This window comes from Penicillium antarcticum, assembly GCF_028974205.1.
Source record: "Penicillium antarcticum strain IBT 31339 chromosome Unknown utg000006l_segment0_segment0, whole genome shotgun sequence".
NCBI lineage: Eukaryota > Fungi > Ascomycota > Eurotiomycetes > Eurotiales > Aspergillaceae > Penicillium > Penicillium antarcticum.
Genome location: NW_026695304.1, coordinates 2922015 through 2946354, shown reverse-complemented (window position 1 = coordinate 2946354; position 24340 = coordinate 2922015). Strand labels below are relative to the sequence as shown.

At 47.3% G+C, this 24340-nt stretch overlaps 11 protein-coding genes across 11 annotated transcripts; 5 read left to right on the top strand and 6 right to left on the bottom strand.

Moving 5' to 3' along the window:
- Window positions 1-192: 192 nt before the first annotated feature.
- On the top strand, window positions 193-1174 carry N7508_007195 (fumarylacetoacetate hydrolase family protein; the record flags this gene model as incomplete). The annotated part of the gene is made up of 3 exons (XM_058465259.1): window positions 193-381; window positions 442-811; window positions 870-1174. The coding sequence occupies 3 exons, from the start codon at window positions 193-195 to the stop codon at window positions 1172-1174; spliced, it is 864 nt and encodes a 287-aa protein (XP_058319112.1).
- Window positions 1175-1834: 660 nt separating this feature from the next.
- On the bottom strand, window positions 1835-3091 carry N7508_007194 (VOC family protein; the record flags this gene model as incomplete). The annotated part of the gene is made up of 5 exons (XM_058465258.1): window positions 1835-2314; window positions 2374-2605; window positions 2655-2802; window positions 2853-3036; window positions 3089-3091. 5 exons carry the CDS (start codon window positions 3089-3091, stop codon window positions 1835-1837), a joined length of 1047 nt encoding a protein of 348 aa, XP_058319111.1.
- Window positions 3092-3424: 333 nt separating this feature from the next.
- Window positions 3425-5563, top strand: N7508_007193 (uncharacterized protein; the record flags this gene model as incomplete). The annotated part of the gene is made up of 6 exons (XM_058465257.1): window positions 3425-3650; window positions 3703-3782; window positions 3833-4116; window positions 4166-4483; window positions 4534-4676; window positions 4734-5563. The coding sequence occupies 6 exons, from the start codon at window positions 3425-3427 to the stop codon at window positions 5561-5563; spliced, it is 1881 nt and encodes a 626-aa protein (XP_058319110.1).
- Window positions 5564-6004: 441 nt separating this feature from the next.
- Window positions 6005-9206, top strand: N7508_007192 (ankyrin repeat domain-containing protein; the record flags this gene model as incomplete). Its single annotated transcript, XM_058465256.1, has 2 exons — window positions 6005-8382; window positions 8435-9206. The coding sequence occupies 2 exons, from the start codon at window positions 6005-6007 to the stop codon at window positions 9204-9206; spliced, it is 3150 nt and encodes a 1049-aa protein (XP_058319109.1).
- Window positions 9207-10160: 954 nt separating this feature from the next.
- N7508_007191 (FAD-dependent oxidoreductase) lies at window positions 10161-11524 on the bottom strand (the record flags this gene model as incomplete). The annotated part of the gene is made up of 3 exons (XM_058465255.1): window positions 10161-10524; window positions 10591-10978; window positions 11032-11524. The coding sequence occupies 3 exons, from the start codon at window positions 11522-11524 to the stop codon at window positions 10161-10163; spliced, it is 1245 nt and encodes a 414-aa protein (XP_058319108.1).
- Window positions 11525-13017: 1493 nt separating this feature from the next.
- On the top strand, window positions 13018-13242 carry N7508_007190 (uncharacterized protein; the record flags this gene model as incomplete). The annotated part of the gene is made up of 1 exon (XM_058465254.1): window positions 13018-13242. The coding sequence occupies one exon, from the start codon at window positions 13018-13020 to the stop codon at window positions 13240-13242; it is 225 nt and encodes a 74-aa protein (XP_058319107.1).
- A 2614-nt stretch (window positions 13243-15856) lies between these two features.
- N7508_007189 (pepsin-like aspartic protease) lies at window positions 15857-17538 on the bottom strand (the record flags this gene model as incomplete). The annotated part of the gene is made up of 3 exons (XM_058465253.1): window positions 15857-16845; window positions 16932-17253; window positions 17365-17538. The coding sequence occupies 3 exons, from the start codon at window positions 17536-17538 to the stop codon at window positions 15857-15859; spliced, it is 1485 nt and encodes a 494-aa protein (XP_058319106.1).
- Window positions 17539-19072: 1534 nt separating this feature from the next.
- N7508_007188 (aegerolysin family protein) lies at window positions 19073-19520 on the bottom strand (the record flags this gene model as incomplete). Its single annotated transcript, XM_058465252.1, has 2 exons — window positions 19073-19382; window positions 19429-19520. 2 exons carry the CDS (start codon window positions 19518-19520, stop codon window positions 19073-19075), a joined length of 402 nt encoding a protein of 133 aa, XP_058319105.1.
- Window positions 19521-20391: 871 nt separating this feature from the next.
- N7508_007187 (uncharacterized protein) lies at window positions 20392-20637 on the bottom strand (the record flags this gene model as incomplete). Its single annotated transcript, XM_058465251.1, has 1 exon — window positions 20392-20637. One exon carries the CDS (start codon window positions 20635-20637, stop codon window positions 20392-20394), a length of 246 nt encoding a protein of 81 aa, XP_058319104.1.
- A 639-nt stretch (window positions 20638-21276) lies between these two features.
- N7508_007186 (uncharacterized protein) lies at window positions 21277-21691 on the bottom strand (the record flags this gene model as incomplete). The annotated part of the gene is made up of 2 exons (XM_058465250.1): window positions 21277-21486; window positions 21560-21691. 2 exons carry the CDS (start codon window positions 21689-21691, stop codon window positions 21277-21279), a joined length of 342 nt encoding a protein of 113 aa, XP_058319103.1.
- An 827-nt stretch (window positions 21692-22518) lies between these two features.
- On the top strand, window positions 22519-24181 carry N7508_007185 (glutathione-independent formaldehyde dehydrogenase; the record flags this gene model as incomplete). Its single annotated transcript, XM_058465249.1, has 10 exons — window positions 22519-22638; window positions 22693-22718; window positions 22781-22824; window positions 22879-23052; window positions 23103-23132; window positions 23194-23289; window positions 23351-23365; window positions 23422-23800; window positions 23852-23924; window positions 23978-24181. The coding sequence occupies 10 exons, from the start codon at window positions 22519-22521 to the stop codon at window positions 24179-24181; spliced, it is 1161 nt and encodes a 386-aa protein (XP_058319102.1).
- Between the last annotated feature and the right edge of the window lie 159 nt (window positions 24182-24340).

Genomic DNA, 24340 nt, shown 5'->3' with positions numbered 1-24340 from the left:
CGGATTTAGTGATGTGGGACATAGCACTAAATCATACCCCGAAGTCCGAAGTGAAGTATAAAACTGTCCCACGGTCCCGCCTTCCCCAGGCCCCACATAGCCCCAAGTCTCAATTGCTATTCCAGGTCTATTTGAACTACTATCCCAGTTCCTGTTTCAACAAATTCTCAATTCTGAGCTAAAATTATCAAAATGCCTTCCTGGACCCACCTTATTCGTTTCATCGCTGTCGAGGACAGCCAGGTTCATCTTGGCCAACTGGTCGACACAACCCGTGACATTGGACGCGACAGTGTCGACGGAGTGGAGATCGCTGCGAAGGTGATCGAGGGAACAATCTTTGATTGCCGCATTACGGACGAGGTTATGCATGTGAAGCAGGTCAGTTCCCCAGAAGCATGCATGACCGGTCTATAGGTTTGCTGACTAAAGCTCATATAGCTTCTTTCCCCAGTAACACAGGAACAATGCAGCTACATCCGCTGTCTGGGCCTGAACTACATGGACCATGCCAAAGAAGGCAATTTCCCCCTTCCTAAAGCTCCCATCCTTTTCACCAAGCCTCGCACTGCCCTCGCCGGACCCTATCCCGCCGCCATCAATATTCCCAAGTGTGCCCAAGACGATACTAGTGACTACGAAGCCGAGCTGTGTCTGATTATTGGCAAGTCCGGTCGCGATATTCCCGAGGAGGAGGCTTTGGACTATGTCCTCGGTTACACTGCCTCCAACGATGTTTCTGCGCGAACACTGCAGATGATTACCGCGCAATGGTCTTTCTCTAAGGGTCTTGACGGCAGCTGCCCAATTGGTGAGATCAACATAGTCGAACACTGCAAATTGTTTGCTAATGTCCATGTCAACCACAGGACCCGTCCTTGTTGCCCCATCCGTAATCCAAGACCCACAGACTCTTTCAATCCAAGCTATTCACAACGACGCGGTTGTCCAAGATGGACACACTAAGGATATGATCTTCAACATTAAGAAGCAGATCTCTTACTTGTCGCAGGGTACTACCCTCGAAGCTGGAACTCTCTTCCTTACTGGAACTCCTGCTGGTATTGGGTTCTTCCGCGAGCCTAAAGTTGTGCTTCGTGATGGTGATGAGATTTGTGTTAAGATTGATCAAATTGGAACTTTGGTCAATAAAGTCCGGTATGAAAGTCGATAAGGAGTGATCGTAGATGCAATGTATATCGGAATACTTATAGAATTCTATGATTAGAAAGAGACAATGAAGCGCGAGACCTCCTTATGACAAATTTCATTATTCTCGAGATATGTAGAAGCCCTCCCTAATTGAGTTGTACTTGAATACAGTGGCCTAAAACCCTAGCCTTTTGGCAGCTAGATCAGCATATTGAAGGTAGACTAACAATGAACGAAATCAACGAGTCCAGATAAGGAATCCAGGATCTCAGGCTATCACTGCCGATATAGACGTCATCGTGGAATGGTGGCCCAGACTTTTGCATTTCATACCTACAATAGTGGCCATGAGTCTGTTCGCAGTGGTGTGAAGTATTAGAAAAGTGTTTTACAAAACGCCAAGATAAATCTGCTTTTTTATGCATTATTTGTTCCCTAACTCTGACACCCTTTTACCACCTCCTTTCATGCCTCTTTCTAGCCGATTTCTAAGTGCATTTGGTGAGCCATTCAGATGATTTGAATGTTGGGGGTGGGAAAAGACTTATGGCCCGTATTGTAGGGAAATCGTCCTGAAATGGTTGTATGTAAGAAATCTATATTTAAGAATCTATATTTACAAGGTAACGAACGCATGGATGATATAGAATGACGTATTTTATAGATGCCATTTAAAGAATGATTACTGCAAGAACCAAGACGGAACCTCAGGCCCCCAAACAGCCAAAGACTCATCACCAGCAGGACCATACCCAATAGGAGTCCGATCATTGACCAGATCACCGTCGGCATAATGCTCAATCATGTTTCCTGTTGTATCCCACCAATAATCAAAGATCTGAGACCCAAGGATGTGGCGACCAACACCCCACACAGACTTGTATTCCTTCTTGGCTAGCCACTGATGACCAAGCTTCTGTGTGTCGAAATCGTGGACTTCGAAAGAGCAGTGGTGGACATGACTTGTTGGGTTGGAACTCATAAAAAGGGAATGATGATCAACAGGCTTGTCGCCACGGTCAATATGGGCAAATAGTGCGACATTTGTCTTCTTTTGTTCTTTTTCGACGTAGAGGAAGTCTGTTGGGACGATGTTGAAGTTCTTCGTGTAAAATTCAACGAGACCTTCGAAATTGGTAGTGCAAAATCCGTAATGACCAAGCTTTGATTTCATTAACCGCCATGCTCAAATGATGATACTCATGGGTGGGAGTCACTAACCTTATGAACTGCGGCAGGTCCGGGCTGGAAGCGAAGGAATTTGCGGACTCGTGGCTTCTCAGCTTCATAATTCAGTTCGAGCTTCTCGGGGTATTGGCCGGGAGTGGCAGGTGTTTGCCCGAAAACTAAATTCATCGCAAAGCCTTCGGGGTCTGTCAAAGTGACCATGTGTCCTCCACCAGGGGCATAAGTAAGATCCTCAATCTTGCCAGCCGTTGGAATTTGCGTTGCTCTATCTTATATTAGCGTTTATGATGATAATGTACTGCTGGGCTACCAACTTCTCTAAGTCTTGGTATGACTCGACTTCAAATGCACCACCAAGGAACTGCTTTGGGCCCTTCCTGGCGTAGTACACGTAAGGGTCTACTCCGTAGCCACGATACCAGATCTCATCGTCCGTTTGCTTGGCGATTGTCATACCAAAATCTGAGTACAAGTTAGTGAAACGTTGGAAATAAAGACACGTAACTACGCACCCTGAAGGAAAGTAGTGATCTCCTCGAGATCGGGATGCTGGTATCGCATATGTGACAACTTCACCAAATGGATCTGTGATTTAGTCTTGATTTTGCATCGCTCGCGCCATGCCTGAACACTCTCGGACTCAGGTCCGATCGCGATGATGTCGGCAATTGAGGCGCCGTGGTTTGCTTGAATGGCCTGGACATGGAATCAGTGAAGATGTTTCATAATTCAATCTTGGGCAACATACCATGTTGAGAATTTGAAGTTGTAGCAATCTTCACAAACCCACGATCTGAGTTCTGGACGAACTATATGCGCCACATGGAGCCCAACCCCACGTCCCGCCGGGCCCCGCATTCTCGCGTGCGGGTGCGGGACCCATTGGCTTCATCCCCGCATTCGGATATAATCGGAAATACGGATATCCATGCCATGTTGATGCATATCGATGTATTGTCCCACACTAGGGGTTGCACTGCATATGCACAGGGGCACGACATGGTGTTTGATCTGAACGTCCTTTAAACACGTCACTTGCTGTCCTCGCTGACCTCGTCGGTCAGATTTCCTTCTCAATATCAACATGGCACAAGAAAATTATGAAACCACCGATGTGGTCATTTGTGGCTGCGGGCCTACCGGAGCCATGCTATCTGCCTATCTCGGGAGAATGTCTATTCCTCACATTGTTATAGAAAAGGAACCAGAAATTACGACTGATCCCCGTGGTATTGCGCTGGATGAGGATGGAATTCGGATGCTTCAGGGGATTGGAATTTACGATCAGATTTATTCTGACATTGGAACGTGTGAGTTACGTGTCCTGAAGCTCACTTTTTCTTATACTCAAATACCATCAAGGCATGTCCAAGTTCAAGTTTATCGGAGGAACCGAGAAGATTCTAGACAAAAAGCCCTTCCTGGAGATGGACTATGGAACGGTTCGTGTATCTACCCTATCAGTGTAGGGCCCTAATATTGACAGCTACAGACTGAAGGTGGCACAGGACATGTAGGCTTTATCTGTCACAAGCAACCGATACTCGAGAAACACTTGCGAGATGCGATGAAGTCCGAATTTTGTCAATTGCACACTGGAGCTAGTGTGTTTGAGATTCGCGAAGAAGGGGACCACGTATACAGTCAATATAATGATGCCGATGGGTTTACCCACGGCATTCGGTCCCGGTTCCTTGTTGGTGCCGATGGCAAAACTGGCTTTACTCGAAAGAATTTCCTCGAGCCGCTTGGTATTCACATGGAACAAGCACATACGTGAGTATCTTAACCCGAGATCGCACTTGACACTAACTTTTGAATTTAGAGCATTCTATGACGAAACTTGGGTAGCACTTAATTGGGAAATCAGCCTTCCTAATGAAAAGACACATCCCGATTTTGCACTGTGGAGACTTGGATATACCCCTGAGCAAGTCTATGATCTATTCTTCCCAGTAAACTTCCGTTTTGTCTGTAATCCGGAGCGACCGGCTGTATGTGGCCGCTTTGGATTGCCCTCCAACCGTCTATGGCGGTTTGAGTTTGTTGTGCGCCCCGGGGAAGACGGGGAAGAGATGTCCAAGCCTGAGAACATCGAGAAAGTTGTCTTTCCCTATATTACACACCCGGGGAGTCGATACGGGTAAGATCGAGATCTTTTGCAAGCAGCAAAAACATACTTACCATTGGCAGAATTGTGGAAGATGTTCAATTTCCAGAGGATTGCATCCGTGTCCTTCGTTCACGACCTTTCCGATTTTCCGCAAGGAGCTGCAACAGATGGTCTCATGGGCGAGTAGTCCTTTGTGGTGATGCTGCACATGTCTTTCCTCCGTGTAAGTCTTTCCATATCTGACACCAGTGACTTCGTAAAGTCTAACATCGTATACCAGTTGGCGGCCAAGGAATTGCCTCTGGATTCCGCGACGCCGTCTCCTTAGCCTGGCGTCTGGTGCTTCTCTGCCGACGACAGACAGTGGCAATAAACAACCACGAGGAAGTTCTGTCGGGTTGGTACGTCGAGCGAAAACAGCAACTGGAGAGGTCACTGGCAGCAACGATAAAAAATGGCGAATTTGTTACAGAAGGCAATCCCATCAAAATTTTCATACGCGACTGGTCTTTATTCTTCATGCACCTTATCCCAAGATGGAGGCGGGATTTCAGACTTGGATACCGAAAAGAGGGACTGGTGAAGTATAATCATTCACCAGGCTTGCCTTTTGATCCCAGCCACAAAGGAGGACTTTGCCTTCCACAGGTGTACTGTAAGCAACTTGGGAGTGAAAAGGTGATGTTCTCAGACGATGTGCTCTTTTCGAAAGAAAAGAAAGGTTTATTCCAACTGTTGGTCTATCTTGGCTCTGTTGATGAGTTGGATGTTGTTCGGCAATCAGTGTCTCAGATTGAGGAGATCTCCAAAGGAGAGATTCGTTCTACAGAAGTGACATACCTTATTGAAGACACAGGCGCAAAATCAACCGAGGCAACAAGAGACCTATTATCGATCTTCCGGCTAGCTACTGCTGAAGAATTCGCTCAGTCATCTTTATGTCGCGGTCGGCCGGAACCGCAATACTATGACCCTCTCTATCTTGGCAAAGCGCTTGAAGGAAACGGCTTTGTCGTTGTCCGCCCTGACCGGTTTATATATGCCGCATGTGACAATATCGTTGATTTGGAGAAGGTCATCCCTAACGCGGTACAATATCTCCACGGATAACGGGTGTTAGTCGAAGTTTTATTTCATTCCTCTCGAGTAGCCTGGATCTATATGACTCTGATAAATGTCTCCCAATATAATCAAGCATTATCCAAGCTGTTGTGTCCACACAAAAGCGGACTGTGGCTCAGATCATGAAATATTTTGCCATCAAGAGGGGACAAACTCTATTGTAAATGAAAGGCGAATGGTATCGTTCCTGACAGTGCACCTTGGAGGTAATCAATGGATCCGGGGGGCTTTGCGCACAATATATTGAATGGGGTTTCGGTGTTGTCCAGAAGCTTACGAGCCAAGTGGTTTTTTCCCGCTAGTTCCCACTAGGTCTCGCCTATCGTCCTTGGGGCGCCAAGCCATGGCGGAGACCAAAAGGGGTCTGGCGGGTGTCTAATCTTCGGAACAACACCCAACTGATCGATTTATCGATCCGAGCAAAGAATTATGGCTGCCTCGGATATCGCAGGCCATACTCCTCAGGGGCTGTTACCTCAGTCGGCGTATCAAGGAAACCTAGCTCAGGTCCGCGCGCTGCTTGAAAATGGTGAAGATCATCGTATTTGGGACAAGTTCGGATGGACAGCATTGCATTGGGCTATTGTCGGTGGACAATTGAATGTTGTAAAACAACTTCTGGAACATAACGCGGAGTATCAGCAGCCTGATCTCGATTTCCGTAATATGTCCCAGGAGCAGGTCGAGTCATATGCCGATGCACTGCCCCCAATCATTGTGGCTGCACAGCGACAGAAGCTTGATCAAAATGCTGTGGACATATTTTGCGAGCTGGTGCATTATTTGGAAATCCCTGATAACAAGCTGCCTGCCCCAAAATTCAACGCCATCTGGAGGCAAGGAGCATTCGATACCACGAGATTCACGGCCAATATGTGGCGAGTCATTGGAAAGGCGGAGTATCACTGTGGATTTGGGTACACCATACCTCACGTTGGCGGCGTTGGCAGGCAAGATCTCAAGAATCGCAGAGCCGATGTTACGGAATGGAAATCGGTCCTAATGCAATGTGCAATCCGTGACAGTCAATGGGAAGTTCTGCAGATGCTCATTAAAGCTGGTGCAGATGTCAATTCTGGGAATCCACTCTGGTACGCCGCCTTTCGCAGTGATGCTCGATACGTTGAATGTTTGGCAGACCATGGGGCAGATATCAACGCCGCACTCAGTGACGGACGTACAGCTCTTCACGAGGCCGTTATGAATGGGTACCTTGATACAATCATCGCCCTTGTCGACCGTGGAGCAGCTGTAAACCCCCAGCAGACCCAGGAGTACTGCGAACTATCGCAGCACATAAATAGTCGTCTCAGCACGAAAGACTTCAATTTTTGGTTTGCGAGGAGAGGTGCATCTACACTTATGCAGGCTTGCGGATTTCTGCTAGGTCGCAACGACAAATTTCGTCGGAAAAATCCCGCGGATCAGATTCAAACACCAGAAGAGAAAACCATGGGGATTGTAACATTCCTCCTTTCCAAAGGAGCGGATCCTTCATTGAAGGAACATAGAGGGATGACAGCGCTGCACTTTGCTGTCTTGCAACCTCATGTTCCACTAGTGAAAGCTCTGGTTGAAGCAGGTGCCTCTGTTGAGGCTTCTGACTGTGAAGGGCGAATACCTTTGCATTATCTGTCTCGCTGCGATGATAATGTCGACGAGGCTGATCTCAGAGAGGTGATTTGTTTGCTTTGCCAAAACAAAGACCATAAATTCTCTCAGAGTCTCCTCAATAAACCAGTCTTGAGACCTTCACAGCTTTGTGAGTACCCGAGAAGTGGTATACGCTCGCGAATGATAACACAACGAACGTGGGAAGGAAATAGAAGTTATTTCAACGATGTGGAGGATGACTCGCACACAGCACTCGACATTGCCCTACTCAGCAGTCGGTGGAAAGTCGTCCATGCTTTAACTTCCCTAGGGGCCATCCTTCCCACAAATACTATTCCAGAGAGAGCATTGATATGTGCCATCAAGGAACTCGAAGTCAGTCCGGTTCGCTTCCTGTTGCAAAACGGGTTCAAAGCACCGGATCGCTCGCTCATCACGCTTCTTCGGTCATTTCTAGACCTTAAAAGCAAGAGAGACGCTGCCGGGGATTTGGAAACCAGGCTCAGGCCTATTATGAAACTCCTCATACTTGCTGGCGCAGATGTAAATTTCAATGAGACTGATCAGGTGAGCCCGAATGTGGACGAAAAGGCCGGAATGAAGAACGACGAGGAGGATGATGAGGACGAAGAGGACGAAGATGAGGACGAAGATGAAGGCGGAAGCAGGATGAAAGTCGAAGAACGCATCAAAAATGGCCCCAAAATCTCAACTCCTCTTAATCTGGCGGCCAGTATTGGTGGCCTACGAAACATACTTGAAGACCTATTGTTATCTGGTGCAGACGTCTACGGCTTCTCGTCCCTTGCGTTTGACCCAATCCTGAATGCCGCAGTCTACGGAAACTCGCAAGATCTGCAACTTCTGCTGGAATACGCACTGTCTCACCCAAATGAGTCTCATTGGTCAATGTTCTTGGGAAATGTACCGAAGGAAGACGATCCCGTCGTGTATTTGTGTCACTGTCTGAAGCAAGCAGGCGCTCTGGATAGAGCCAACTTCCAAGGGCGCACGCTACTGCATCTCGCAGCAGAGCAGGGTAATGAGACCCTTCTAAAATCGTTAATTATACATGGCGCGCGAATCGATATCCTTGACAATCAGGGTCTCCGTGCAATTGAATGCGCTGCTATGTTGCGTCATGCCCACATATTTGAAAGCTTGTTAACAGCGGATTATGAGACGGACCCGCGGTGAGTATTTCTATCAACTTCAGAAAGTGAAATTGCTGATGATTCGAAGCAGTTCTCATGAGCATACCAAATTTGGAAAATCTAAATGCGAGGCAGACCTCGCTTTGTTGAATCCCCAAACCAATCCCGAGGTCATGTCAAGCCTGTTACGCCTTGCCCCTGAGTACATCTTAAATCGATACCTAGGTCGTGAAGTTTGCCCAACCGTTTACGCGGCAGTAGTATACGGCAGCATCGATCTGTTATTAGTCTTGCTGAATCACAATGCCGAAATTGAGGCTGGCGATTGCTATGGTTGGCGACCACTACACCACGCGTGCTATCGAGGCCAAGCAGCGATGGTTCAGGCTCTGATTGCCAAAGGTGCAGATATCCATTGTTCCACTGATGCGTGGAATGATCGAAATGACAAACCGACAGGGTTATACTTGTCAAGTCCCTGGGCAGGCACACCTCTCCATCTTGCAGCCATGGGTGGTCATTTGGACATTGTCCGGGTGCTGCTCGATCTTGGTGTGGATGTACATGCAAGTACAGTAACAAAGAACATGGACTTCCCCTGTTGGAGCCCCGGTCATGGCCCGACAGCATTGCATCTTGCTCTTGACACGGGAGTATACTATGGTCGTCAAGGTGAGATGCTCAGTAACGACCGATTGAAGATTGCACAGTTGTTGGTTGATGCTGGGTCTATGGTATCTGGAGTCGCAAATAAGATGAATCTGGGTGAACGTAGTCGGTTTTACGAGTTTCCTGATCTGTGGGCGGCATTAAAAGCAGGAGACATGAACCTCGCTGAGAACGAGGCTAGGGAACAGGCTTAGTTGCTACGTCGTGATATAAAAAACATAGCCACTTGCATTCAATGAGACCCGAAAATTGGCAAAAGGAAAATACAAAAGGCAGGAAGCTAAAGCCGGGCAATTGTAATGCATAAACACGCGTCGAGACCTTTGTGCTAATATTGTTAAACAATTGAGAAATCGCAATGTGTAGAAATTTATATACCCAGCGGCATATTATGCTCACGGGTGCCACTTGAAGTCTAGATGGCCTCGGTACACCGACCGGGATCACTCTGCCGCTACTGCTGTTCTTCTACCAGGCTTGGCATGCACAGAGTTTATTTATGGCAATTGCGAGTGATCCTTTGCTGGACCTTGTGGGTAACTACTTTGACGTGGAATGAGTGACTCAAGAAGAGTGGGCTATTCGGTACCGCCAAAAGAATATATGGTGGCTGTTGCTGGCTAGAGCATCATCTAACTCGACGCTCTCAATTTGTGAAGATTACCATCACTATGTTCATGAAAACCAGTTTATTACACAGCAAGACTTGCGCTTTTGTTTAATAGCAGTGCATCGTCTTCCCGTTAGTAGACTTCCACAAAACCCAACCCAGTCTGGGTTGGGTTCGAGTTAAGTTGGGTTCTGCGGAAGTCTAGTACGAGGTATATATAATCGGCGCGCAACTTCATGAAGTCCCATTCCTGGGGAAGTATGTTCTGCTGTATTCGTACCGGGGAGCGCCGCATCGAAACCTCCTCACAGCCAAGTCTCGTGAACCACTTCCACCGAAAGGGCACCAATAGTCAATCAATTCCCGCCTCGATCCGGCATTTTGAACCCATTTTACTTATTGCTGAAGACAGGACAAGTGATGGTTACCTCTCGAGCCTCCGAAAAATTCCTTTTGATTTGTAAAGCGCTGAGATTTATTTCATTCCACAAGGCAAACAGTCAATCCTGAGGAGGTCAGGATGTATTATTATATGCCATTACTCCAGCTGCTCAAGAGCTTCTTTCATACCCACATGAGGCTTTACCGACAGAATGGCATCACCTGCGCTTTTTGTCGCAATCTTAGCTTGAGAAGCCCGCGAGCCCGTCTGAATTTCCGATGCCCGTGGCCGGCGAATGCTATCCCAGATTTGCAAGATACCGGGGACCTTGTCACGGTCGGAGATGTTTGCAAATAGAACGCTGAGACCCTCCACATCCTCGAAAGTCTGGTTGACGCCTTGGGCTTGATAAGGCACCATGGCATGAGCAGCATCGCCGATCAAAACGGTTCGGCCCTTAAAATACGTGGGCAAGGGCTCCTGGTCCCGGACTTGGAATAGCGCTACTTGAGGGGTGCGGCTGGTTGGGCGGCTTTCGTCAGCCCAGCAAATCTTAGCCCGGTGAAGTATAGTGCTCAAAGCTCACCTAAAGACTCGTTTCAACCACTCGGGGAAGTCCTCGATCTCCTCTAATAGCTCTTCCACACTCCCCTTGGCATTCCAAGAGTATTCAAGCTTGGCTGAGCTCTTGAGACTCGAGTCCGGGACAGCGCAGACGCAATTCATCAGCTTATGCCCCTGGCAGGGATACATAATTACGTTACGGTTGCCTTTATCTCCAGCAGCTATAACTGCTATGAAGATGCCGTCGTCGTAGTTGTACATAGCTGGAATAGTTCCGTTGGTCGTGATGGTGTTCATCACGACGTCCATTGGAATGACGAATCGATACATTGAAAGACCGCACGGGGTGGGCTCTGGGTGCGAAGCTGGGATGACGGCTCCGCGGACCTTTGAACGAATTCCATCTGCGCCTGGAGGAGGTTATTCATTTAACCGTTGCTGAGTTTCATAGTCTTCTACTTACCGATAATCAGATCGGCTTCGACAGAGCTTCCGTCTGCAAATTCAACAACACCAGCCTCTGGATCAACGTTCACAATATGGCAGCCGTATAATACATTGATAGCCTCTCCATCTTCATCCTCACTGGTGACTCTCCGCAACAACGCGTCCTTGAGATCCTGTCGATATACAAGCCACAAACCACAATCTCCGTCCTGCTCATCACCAACCCGGGACTTACTTATCTCCTTCTCGTGGATGTTATAAGTCCGGTACCCGGCGCCCACCACCCCACTAATCTCTTTTCTGTCAATTCCGAGCTGCTTGACAATGGAGATGCCGTTAGCTCCGAGCCCGAGCCCCGCGGAAGTCTCCTGAGAGTCTGCATCACGACGCTCATAGACAATGATACTGCAATGACGGTTTTTCCGGAGGAATGCAGCAGCAGAAAGACCGGCAATTCCGCCACCTATGATAGCTACGCGAAGTTTGGATGACGAGGTGCTGTTGGGCATCTCGGCGGAGGGATTTTGGATGCAAGGGGATAAATCAGCTGGAGGCAACCAGATAACTTTGTTGGCCTTCTATGGAACCAGAATGTGTAAGGAATGAGGAAGCAGGAGATCAACCTATTTTGCCAAGGTTTTTGGAGGTGATCGTATTTTATTCGAGTCGTACGGTGTCACGGAGCAAGGTGGTATCAAACCCGAAAGAGGCAAGATGCAATAGCCATTAACTACCAATTGGACAATACGAGCACGGTCAGGATTACTTCGTTACACTTCTTTGTGTCTGAAAAAACTTCAGCAGCGAATCTTTGGGTGATTTGTCCCAGATTTTGCTCAGTACAGTACTGGTTCGCACTACCCCGCACGATCTTTGAGTTTCCATCAAATTCCAAGGTTGCTTCGTGTGGGACTTCTCGGCCCGGCCCGCCTGAAAAAGGCAACGGACGAGATGGCAATCTTTTAGTGGGACGAGTTACGTGTCTAGGTCATAAGTTCGAGCCTCAAACAGGCTCTTGCTTTGGCGGGTCTGTTAAAGAAAGTGGCTCAACAGAGAGCAGAGGAACAGAACGCGGATCTAGGAGATTTCTACATGCATAAGCTATTCGAATTTCAATCCTATCACTTGGTTTACGTCGATGAGTCTGGATGTGATAAACGAATTAGGTTACGAGGAACTATCTGGTCTCTATTAGACACGGCACCATTGCAGGTAGTCAACTTCCTTCGGGGTCAGCAGTACCAGATGTACTGCCTGCAAACTGCGAAGAAAGAATCTTGCTATCTCGTATATTTCAGGGCTTCGCAGATGCTGTAGTCTTCGAGGGTTTCATTGATCAGCTTCTTCGACATTGTGAGCGATGGCCAAAACCAAAATCCTCCCTTGTTATGGACAACGCATCTTTCCACCGTTCTGGTCGCATTGAGAACATGTGCATGGAAGCAGGAATAAAGCTCGTGTATCTACCACCTTATTCACCTAGCTTAACTACTATCGAGGAGTTCTTCTCTGAGTTGAAGGCATACACTACGTCTGGAAACTGGTGTCACCCCCTACACTCTTCCTTGTTTCTTGAACCCTGGTTGTCAAGAGACACTAATCCACTTGGGGAGTTATTCCGGATCACCTCTGTCAATGAATCACATAACTCATTTTACAAGTCGTGGCAAGCGTGTAATCATTGTATTGGATTGTATCGACTGTATTCCTCACATCTAAATTCCCCACCTCTAAACCCGTAAGTGCATCGCAGGTTTGACTTGAGTCAATATGTTGTGTAATCCAAACCTTTTCCCATGTATTCCCGCACGCCCATAGATTTCACTTCAGGACACATGTCATTAAAAATGGGACTCAGAGCAGCCTTATTCTCTTCATCTCGGATATAAGCAAGATTGAACTCTGCCCACATCTGCCACATGAAGTCATCCTGTGCCACGCTTACCAGGCCCTTCTCGCACTTGATGACAACTAAAAGCTTCTACCTAGTGACGACTTCCGCATGCGTGAACAGCTCTTCCTTCGCCAGCGTACCTCCGGCTATGCTTATGCTTTCTTCCAACTTGGGTATGCTGAGAGACGCAGTGACTCATCGGACCATATTTCTCAAAAACATCATGGTGAACCGCGGTCACCGGCCGTCGTCTTTGATGGAAAGCTCAGCTACGCAGCTTTGGGGCCTAATAAGGAATGCTCCCAATCGATCAGCGAAGAGACCCTTCTTTGAAGTCCGTTGCATGCCTCATCCTCACCAGGTATATATCCTTCTCCTGTATTTTGATTCAGGGAACGTCCTGTTCATTTTGCGCCGTATCGTAAATTTGACTGAACAATCAGCGCCCGGACAAGGGCCGGTCTGAACTACCAGTATAGTGGAGATCGAGCGAGTGCTACTCTGATAGATCACCCCACTGAGTGTTTGGATGTGGGATCTGGGTTCTCATTCTTTGGGTGAGCCTTCAAATGCCCGCGAAATCTCGCAGATTCTATGCATCATACTGTGAATTTCCTGATGGTTTTTTCTATAGTATGACCCTAGGTTTTTGAAGTATTACCTGCTACAGAGCAAAGATGGATAGGCCCTTTCAAACACGACGTTCATCATAATATTGGCCAATTTTATGATTAAATCAACACGTTCTCCGTCTGAGATCATCTCTACAGGATGCACAGGCTGTTTTCTCACATCCCGGGCACTTAAAAGCAAAGCGCCGAGTTTCCTCCCTGCAGTTGCTACATCGAAAGCGACCTTCAACCCGATTCCACCAGTTTTGATGCTGGCATGGTGTTGTGGTGGTGGATCTCTGTGGATGGGATTGACTCCGTGCTGAACGTGTTCTCTTCATCTGATCTGCCATTTTCTTTACGAACGCCTGGTATTCCTTCTCTTTCTCTCTTCTGATCTCCGACTCTACCGAAAAGGCTTGTTGTCGAAATGACTCAGCGATTGTTTCATGCGCTTGAATTTCCGCCAATCGTCTGGTTTTTTCTGTCTCTTTAATTCGTCGTATCGCAATCTTTTCGCGATATAAACGATCCCACTGTTGTGCCTGCTCCGCAATCCTGGCCGCCCCTCCAGGAAGGAATGAGCTCAGGTAATTCCAAACGGTCGATCCAGATGCCTTATCTTGCTCCATTAATCGAACCGCATTGTCTAGACTTGCTAGATATGTGTGAAGCTTCATCAAGTTTGCCCGCGCATCTCGTAGGTGAGATTCCTGGTCCCTGAGCATTTCGGTGAGCTGCCGAAGTTTTGATTGTAGATATTTCATTGAAGGCTTCTCCCTGTTCTCATTCTGTGCCTCTGGGCTGTTCGGCTGGTCCGTCGATTGTTGGGTACTTGAAGCGCGACATTGGGCGTCGTAAGCTTGGCGAGCTTCTGGATCAGCAAGGATTGAATATGCTTCATGAAGCTAATCACAATTTAGCGAAGACAAGACATAGGCAAAGCGGTCCTACGAGCTGGAATTCGGCTTTGGCATTCGGATTTCGGTTCTTATCAGGGTGCCTTGCCAAAGCCAAACGCCTCTAATTGGTCTTGATAGTATCTGGGTCTGAGTTTTGCGGAATCTGTAGAATGGCATAATAATCTTGTGGTGGTTGAGTGGAGGACATGTCACGATTACTCTTATGAGGAAAGTGGATGCAAAGTCTATGCTCGGGACGGGACGTGCCTGGGTATAGAACTGGTGCGGGGTCGCAAGTCACTGAACATGGTTTCTATCCATACATTGGCTAGGGCTGATGAGAGTAAAATACTGAAATGTTTGGTATTCCGGACCTAACCCTAGTATAGTAACATGAATCTTGGCAACCAGGGTTAGACAAACAATCAGGAGGTGCACGCGGCGACACCGTTTTTAAGAGGCACGGTACCTCATATTATATATCAAAACAAAACTTTGAGTGTTTAGTCAGTTCAAAACCAGGAGCCAGCAAAAAAAAAAAAAAAAAAAAAAAAAAAAAAGACTGGTACCTAGTGGTAAACCACCGTGTGTTGGCATATACCAGGAGGGAGCACGAGGCGTCAGACAATAATAAGTACTGACTTACAAGGTAGGTATTGTAATAAACAAGGCCGCGAGTAGTCTGTATGTAATCCTGGTATTGCAAGGCACCGGTCTCGGTGTTTGACTCCAAATAAGCACCGAGATTCATCGTCACTTGAATACGGGTTGGTGTGGAAATTGACACTGTGCTCAATCCTCGAAGCCAGCTTTTCGTGTTGAATTGTTTTATAAGCAATGTGATACTTTTATGTAAAGTATAGTGTAAGTGACAAAACAGGAATATTGCTAATCCGAAGCCTTCTTAAGGGACACCAACTAAAGCTCTACTGCGGCGTCTTCCTGTCAAACAGTCAGCCAAATATGCTGTATATCACCCAACGGTCCGTGAGCCTGCACACAGCATCTAGACCGTACAGCTTCATCCGCATGGGCTTTCACTGGAATCTCGCCGAGAAATGGGGCTTGGCCAGGATACTCGTAGAGCGTAACGGCAATGAGGTAATTTTGTTGACTGATCCACAAGTCACGAGTTCAAACCATGATGAGTTCCGTTGATGGTTCCTTGATGTGAAGAAGACCTAACGGGGTCTACTTCTCTTGGTACTGTTATAGTCGCCTTATCAATTCTTGCAAGGAAAGACAAGCCCTCTGGGTAGATCATTCTACACAGGTAGTGAGAAAATAGTATTTATTCAACTAATGAAGCATACTATGTCAGGCCCCGTTCTTTCGAGTTGTGGCCACGAGTTCATTAAATATAGATGCAAATAGTAAAGTAAGTACAAAGGGAATCAAACGGTGTCCATAGTACAGCGATAACTGGTGAATTAACTATAATGCAAGCAGCAAGCCAGCACCAAGGATACCGGGCAGAAGATGATTCGGCTTACTGGTGGGCATCGCCGCCATTCCAGTAGATGTGGTGCTCGAGGCGCCACCGCTGTTAGCGGCTCCGGTCGCAGTACTAGTACCAGTGACATATACTGTGGTTCCAGTGGGCTCGGATCCCAAAGAGCCCGACGAAACTACGGTTGCACTGGGGTCAAGACCCGTAGCCGAGGTGACGGCAGAGGGCATTAAAGTCGCACCGGGAACCGCGTCTGTTCCCGTGCCAATCTCGTGAATATCATCATCTCCCCCGTCATAGTTGGTGTTTGCGAGAGAAATTTCGTTATTGGCGAGATCGTAGACCACATAGGCGCTACGCAAGAACGTATCACCCATAAGACTCACTCCGGGCTCACCATAGGAAAGTCCGAAGATACAGGTATCTTTCGGGAAACCGTCGTAAGCGGTGTTTTCCCAAATCAGGTTGCTGATGGGAATCGTGACCTTGGCGCCCGAGAAGCTAAACGTCACATTGTAATCTTCCGTGTACATATCGCAGGGGATATAGGCGGCACCGACGGTTGAAGAATAACCACCACCGACTTCCTTGTAAACAGGATCGACCACTTCTTTGGGCAGCACGATAAAAGGGCTCCCATTATCCAAGGTGACGGCCAAGGGAAGGCCTGTTGCAAAACTCTTGGTGCCCTTGGTGTTCTTCACAGAAATATCCGTCAAGGCGATTGACAATGAATAGTAGTTGTCGCGTATGGGTATAACGGGCACAGTTTGAAGGTCGCCTTGATATCTGGCTTTATTAACACCCCCGAAAAGAAGGTTCCCAGTGCCATCGAATTCATTCAACCACAGGCTATATGCGGCCGACTTGATAGCACCGCTTTTAACGAGCGCTTCCGGGAGGCTGGCGTATTCCTTGCGGAGATGAGTAGCGGCATAAGCATTTGCTGCATATCCGATTCCCAAAATGCCATCTGTACGCAGTCCCCGAAGGACACACCATTAGTCAGGTTCCATTTGCTTTCCTTTTTGGAAATCAAGAGATCAAAAAAGCACATACGGGGATTAAGACTTTTTTCCGCCACCGCGAACTCCATATCTTTCACTTTGGCGCCTCCAATGACCAGGGTGTCAGTGGCGTAGTGACCAGCAGCCAAAAATCCACTGGCGTAGGTAGCGTTCATCTCATAATCCAGCATTTTGAAGGTGGAGGAATCTTCCAAGTTGAATAATCCAGTAGAGGAGCAGGGATCATCATCTGCCGCACAGTAGGTGGAATTTGGGATGTTAACCCAGATGTCAGTGCTGCCGGTATCGAGGCTAAGGGAGAGATTCTGAGCCGGAGTGCCGACGGTGATGTTCACCATGTAATACATATTTTGCTATCCGCAGAGTCAGTACAGCTTTCCATCATCAGCTCTATGAGACAGTCTCTGTCGCACCCTTGTGCCAGAGGCTGAAATAACTGATCAGATCGGAAGCATGACTCATACCACATTGTATAATGCCGTGCTGGCAACTTTGGAACTGCGTTTTTGCAACGTTTGAGGTCGATCACTGCGGGCGATCGGCAGTTGGAATACTGCAGGATCGTGCCGTTTGTGCAGAGTGATGGCATTGGCGCATGGCAAAGCCAAGGCGAGCGGCAGGACTGAGATTCCCCACATAGCCACACAGTTTGTTGATCGTTGAATTATTCGGATGCGTGTGTAGTATTGACCAAAGGAACACCCTGCGAAAGAAGAATTTGCAGAAAAAAAGGTTGTTAATCTATAATCACGACAAAGGGGCGAACAGGCAGCCTTTCTACACTATTGCCTGAGCCCACTCTCGCTTCCATCTTTTACTAATGATCCTGATCTAACTCAGGAACCCTTTAGTGGCTTCCAGGCAGATTAACGGCGTGGCGATAGCCAGTCATCACACGCCCCTCGAGCCAGGATTCGCCGAACAGACCTTTGCTTTTCGCGCTAAGCTCGGAGTTCATCGGACGTTGGGTCTGGATGTAGTTTGGTGTCGTGCACAGAGTGGACACTCCAGCAAAATGGGTTCCGAAATGGATTTTAGCCTAGCAAACATACACCTATCAATGAGGAGCACTAATGATAAATGTCACTTTGGCGGGAGCCCCGGATGAATGCCGGATGTGAAAGCTGTTTTGGCCCCAACAGGAACAGGCACGCTTGGCGGCTCGTACCGCCTCGGATAATTTTAACATTCTCAAGAACCATCCAGAGATCATTGTAGAGCATGTTTAGCTCTAGCAAACCAATCTAATAATTGAAAGCCAAGATAGGCGGGTGGCTTCTACCACTCTGGATGACCCTTCTTACCCCGTGTTCACCTCGGCCACCTCGGCTTCTAGAGTCACGCGCCTCGAAAATTGGCCGCGAATATTAAATGTATAGCGGAGCCCGGTTCTCAAAGCCATGTGCCGAGAGATTTTAAAAGTAATATACTATTCGAAAATAAGGCTGTGTAGATCAGATCGAGATCATCTGCGTCGTGCGGCTCATTTGCGGCTTGTATGCGGCTTATAATCGGAAGTGCCGCCCGGCAAGAAATATGCAAGCCCCGCTTTAACATCGAGCGATCGGAATGAGCAGGATGATTAAAATTCAGTTGACTCTCAGAAAAATAAAGATCGAGCGAGCTTGTAAGTTTGTGATTTTAATATATAAGCTACTGGGAGCAAAACTCCACCTTTCGTGCTAGAGACCCAGACTAGATGCGCGAACAAAGAAGTATTTGCTAAAAATATTGATAAAAGATCAATACAGAGCAAGGTCATTTACGTTATAACATTTCTTCAGCATTTCTTCAGCATAGAGAAGGGCAAAAAGAGACAACCTCTCTTGGTCGGGCGCATCATGCTTCTTCATAGAAGGCTTACGTGTAATAGCGAGTAGGATTATACGGAAAACACAGTATAGCTGCCGACCAAAAATTGCGCTATCAATGCACCTCAGACACAACTATAGCGAGGGAGATCACTCCAGTCAAATGGGCGCATGTTAAGAGTAGATCTGAAATTCGGGTTCTGAAGCCCATTGATTCGTTATGACTAGTAGTGACTATCCTCGATCAAAGCAAATAATAAGAGGCAGGCTGGTTCTCAGGCCGACGCGGTGCGTTGTCCTAAATTAGCAGGAGTAGAGGTCTGAAACCTCAATGTTTCCCCCTTGCTGCAGCTGCCAAGCACTACTTCTTTGCAAAGATATCCATATAGACGTGTCCGAGAGGTCCAGCCTCTGAACTCCATCCTCTATGCTCGATTTTATACTTGTCGCTCTTGTCCAACACCTCAACCACGTTGACATAATTTCCTCCTCTGTTTTCCCAATGCAGCTCGCAGATCTTGTCGTTGTCATGGAACAGGTCGAGGCGGCCTTCGCTGCCCCGACGGCTTTGTGCCCCTATCTCGCCGACACCATCGGAAGCGATGACGATTTCGTCGATTTCCTCCTCGGTGAGGGACTTGCGGCGGTCATAGACATCGTAAAACTCCCCGCTACGACAAATTAGAAATATTACGAGCATTGGGAAACAGCAAATACCCTTCAATGACAGTGTTCTGAACCAGAACGTCGCCCTTGTCCAGGTGGCCCCGAATGTGGAACGAGACCCATTGAGAATTGTAGTTGTTCATGTTGGAAATTGAAGTGGAAGATAGTTAAGAATGAAACAATTGAAAGAAAGAGAGGAAGTTCTTATATTTCCCCGCAATTTGTATAGTGATGTAATACATTTACAGAATCGGATGTTGTGGTGACAATCATATGATGCCATTGGCTAACTACCATTCCATCCATGGGACCACCCTTGTTCAACTTTGCGGGGAATATCACGAAGTTATCACCTCGATTATTGTTGTCTTGTGATAGCTCAGGTAACTCAATGAGATGCAACATGTAGGAAATGTAGGCAGAATGTTGGATATCACCAAATTACCAATCAAATTATCAACAAGGTTGAGGGTAAATGGATAACGCCTCCGTGACCAACTTTGACATATTGTACGATATTCAGTCGTATATCTCACTTCAGTTGAAACGTGGTGTGGCGTGGCGTTTGGGTCACAAGGATAGGCGTTATTGCTGTCGGTACTGAACAGAGATAGATTTTCACACCTCGGCAGCGCACTAATTCTTATTTAAAGGGTCTAGCACACAGATGACCCCACTGAGTCATATCTGCAGTCAAGATTATTCCAAGTGTTTCTAAAACATATTTGAACAATTGATAACTTAAATGAAACTTTGTGAATGTCGGTACATATCAAGAGCAAGTAACAAACTTAATTGACTTGAGCAAGGTATTTCGAAAAGGACTTTATGATATGTATGCCCCGGGTACCTGTTCCATATCCTCTGAGGGAACAAACAGATCTTATCTCCGATTTTCGCCTGGTAACTGCAAGCGAGATGTTGTAAGGCCGGAGTGGCAGTTTGAAAACTATTGTGAATCTACCTAGCTAGGGGAGAGCTTATGTATCCCCACTGAACCACTTGTTCGGATTATTACTCGTATTCAATGTTTTCAATGTTACATCGATACTCTGCTGCCTGTTCATCGTCGAACACACAAATATAGCGAATATAAATCAACTTTGCGACACTTTCCAAAAACACACTTGGAGGATCGGAGATGTCATATGTGTAGCGAGAATCTCCTACACGAAATGCATCTTCAAAGGCACGCAAAAGATGTTCATCGTCTTGCCACCGAACGCAGTTACGACGCAAAACAGACTCAGGATCAGACATTGATACGAACTGACAGAGGCGTGCAATCTGTTCAGCCCAGGAAACGTATCAGTATGAACGAACATTGATGTGGGTGATTATGATAGCAGAATCGCTCTTTTGGGCGTTATTTCCATTGAACACCATTCCTCTTCTTGGCTAGTAAAAAATTGGCCAGGTTTCACAAAATTTCATATTGGGGAGCCCTTCCCCTTGCATCGATGAAGAGTATCAATTTTCAAAGCGATTGCCCCTATTCGGTCAATTTATGGCTGCTGGTGCGCTGTATTGGTCTATAAACTGAGCCCTTACCCGGCGTACATAGAATTAAGACTCGTTGCAGTGCGTGTACATAGCATCAAATGAACTTCTTTTCTACAAATACTTATCCCAAGGCTAGTAGGACTCAAGATATGCTTAGCTATCACGAAGTTCCTCCACCTGCGTGACATCTTCAACAAACGTAGCGCCATACTCTCTCATCATCTGTTTCTTCTCCTCCATATTCATCGCTAAACTCATTCTCCCAAAATCTTTTGGAAGTTGCCTGTCGCTCACATATCTCAACAACCACACACCTACTCCATCCGTCGGTCAACCGAACACCAGTGCCTTTTCTTCCTCTTCCGTCATCTCCCTCGCGCCTAACCGTACTTCCAGTCAATCCTCCCTACTCGACCACCACTTGGCACCAGTCCGTCGCATGAGTTTACAGAATCTGTCTTCTTCATTGAGGCTGGGAGAGCGCTGCGACTCATGAGAGCGGGAGACCGATAGGAAGAGCATGTCGAGAAGGTCAGCCTCTTTGACGAGAACTCCACCAGTGGAGGGGTAGCCGTAGACAACGCATCCTCCTGGGCCGGTGCCGAACTTGATCCGTTCAGTCGTTGAGAGGAGAGGGCATAGGGTATGAGACACAGTCGTTCTGCGAGTCCCCAATTACTGTTTGCCGATGGAAATGATTCGAAATAGGCTTGATATTGATGGGAAATTTGCGGCAAATAGTTTGTTGGCTGAGGGTCAAAAGAAAGGTAGAGATGATGGCGACGAGCATGATGTTGAACCTCCAAGTCATGTTTCAATAAGGCTACAAACGGGACAAGACCGAAGCTCCGAATGAGCGCGCTCTCAGGGTCATGCAGATGACCGTTTCAACATATGAAAGAACAGGGAGAAGCTCCCTTCAACTAACTGGGCAGCAGCCTTGACACATACAAGTATTGTTCTGCCGAGGTTTACCGCTGACTGATGGGATGTCCTCAGTGTTATCGTAGCGGTAGGCGCCGCTATGTAGAGCAATTTATAAGTCCGCCGCTTACGACTTTGATAGTCGCATCAGCTACATGTCTGAAGAATTGCTCTGGAATACATCTGCCAACATTTTATACCAGTGTCAATCAAGTCGAGCTGGGATAGCTACTATTGCTTATGATCTTCATCGTCGACAGGGAGAATGTGGCATTGTGTTGCCTGAGGCCTCGAGCGGCGAGCCACGAGAATGAGCTGGGCATGCCATTTTTCATGACAAGCACAAAATGGAAGAATAATAACCCAACCAAAAGCCGAACTGGAGGCCTTGTATAGAATTTGCTAGGTGTGAAGTACTAAGTTCCGACTCCACCAACCCCATTCCGGTAAGTGCGGCGACTGACGCCACAAAGAGAAATATTTCCCGGGGTCGGATGCGGGAGAGTATGCAGCTCCCTCTCATTTTTTTGAGCTTTGCGATGATTCATGAGGAGCAGATTTACAGTGTTATGTTTTAATTTGAGCGAGCGCGAGAATGACGTTGGATCCGGAGCAACAGCGGGACAGAGTTGCGCCAAAACCTACAAATACATCACTGCGCCCGTTGACATCCGGTGAAATCTAATTGTCATCACATACCCCATTTCATACCCAATGGCTTCTGCTACCACTATGAAGGCACTCAACTACATCGGACCTTATCAGGTTCGAGTAGAGGATGTTGAGAAGCCTAATATGGAACATCCTGATGATATTATTGTCAAGGTTACAACTGTCAGTAATCAAACGCCCGGATTGAGACGCGAACCAAATTGACTTGGACTTTAGGCTGCTATTTGTGGTTCTGACCTGCAGTGAGCATTCTCATGGCGCGCACATAATGCGATCATGTCGCGTGAAGCTAACGGAGCAATAGCATGTACGAAGGACGAACAGCTGCCGAGCCCGGTATTACTTTCGGTAAGATCTATTCGAGTGAACATGGCGCGTGAATTGAAGCTAAACGTGGAACAGGCCACGAGAACATGGGAATTATCGAGGACTTAGGTGAAGGTGTCACACTGTTGAAGAAGGGTGATCGCGTGGTCATGCCTTTCAACGTCGCCGATGGTCGGTGTCGCAACTGCGAGGAGGGAAGAACCGCTTTTTGTACTGGTGTGAACCCTGGCTTTGCCGGTGGTGCTTACGGTAAGACACGGAATGATGATCGTCTGTGTTCTTAGGCTGATCATATCCAGGTTACGTCGCAATGGGTCCCTACCGAGGAGGTATGCGCTTATCTCAAACTCCAATGCGCCTTCAGCAGCATTAAATCCGGAATTTTTATAGGACAGGCCCAATATATTCGAGTTCCTTATGCAGACTTTAATGCTCTCAAGCTACCCCCGGGCGAGGAGCATGAGGCCGACTTTGTTCTTCTTGCAGGTAAACCGACCCTCTCTTTGGCGCTACTGCTGGATGCATTCTTTACTAACATTTATCTAAGATATCTTCCCCACCGGTATGAATGAGCCTACCTTCTCGTGGAAATAATATTAGTCTAATACTTTATTATAGGATGGCATGGTCTCGAAATATCCGGCTTCCAATCCGGAGAGAGTGTCGCGGTCTTTGGTGCTGGCCCGGTTGGACTCATGGCAGCTTACTCGGCTGTTCTGAGAGGAGCATCCAACATCTATGTTGTCGACCGTGTCGCCGAACGGCTGGACTCAGCCAAGGAAATGGGCGCCATTCCCATCGATTTTACAAGGGGGGACGCCGTCGACCAAATCATCGAGCACAATGGTGGAATGGTTGACCGATCGGTGGATGCTGTTGGATACCAGGCTGCTAACTCCACTGGCTCTGCCGAGAAGGCGAACATTGTTCTCGAAAACATCATTCGTGTGACAAGGGCCTGTGGAGGAATCGGTATTCCTGGACTTTACGTTCCTAGGTATGTCATATCACAGCCCCATATCGTTGCAATGCTCTAACGGTACACCAGCGACCCCGGAGCCTCCGACACTGCCACTTCAAATGGAATGCTCAGTCTCAGTTTCGGAAAGCTGTGGGAAAAGGTACGCATTCATTTGGCTGAAAGCTCCTCAAATTACTAAGAATAGCTTCATAGGGCCTATCAATCGGTACTGGACAGTGCAATGTAAAGACTTATAACCGATACCTCCGAGATATGATCATTGCCGGCAAGGCTAAACCCAGCTTCGTGATTTCGCATGCGATTGCACTTGCTGATGCTGAGACCGCCTATGAGAAGTTCGACAAGAGAGAAGATGGGTACACCAAGGTCATCATCCACCCTAATGGTGGATTCTGATTTGCTTTAAGTAAGCCCTTTATATACTTTCATATATTGAAAATTGATTCGAAGTTGCCTTTTCCCGGAATATCGTCGTGTTCAACATTTCCAAACGTATTTCGAGTCCCATGCCTCACGTTTACAAGCCTCAATGAACAACCAGCATTCACTTAATTG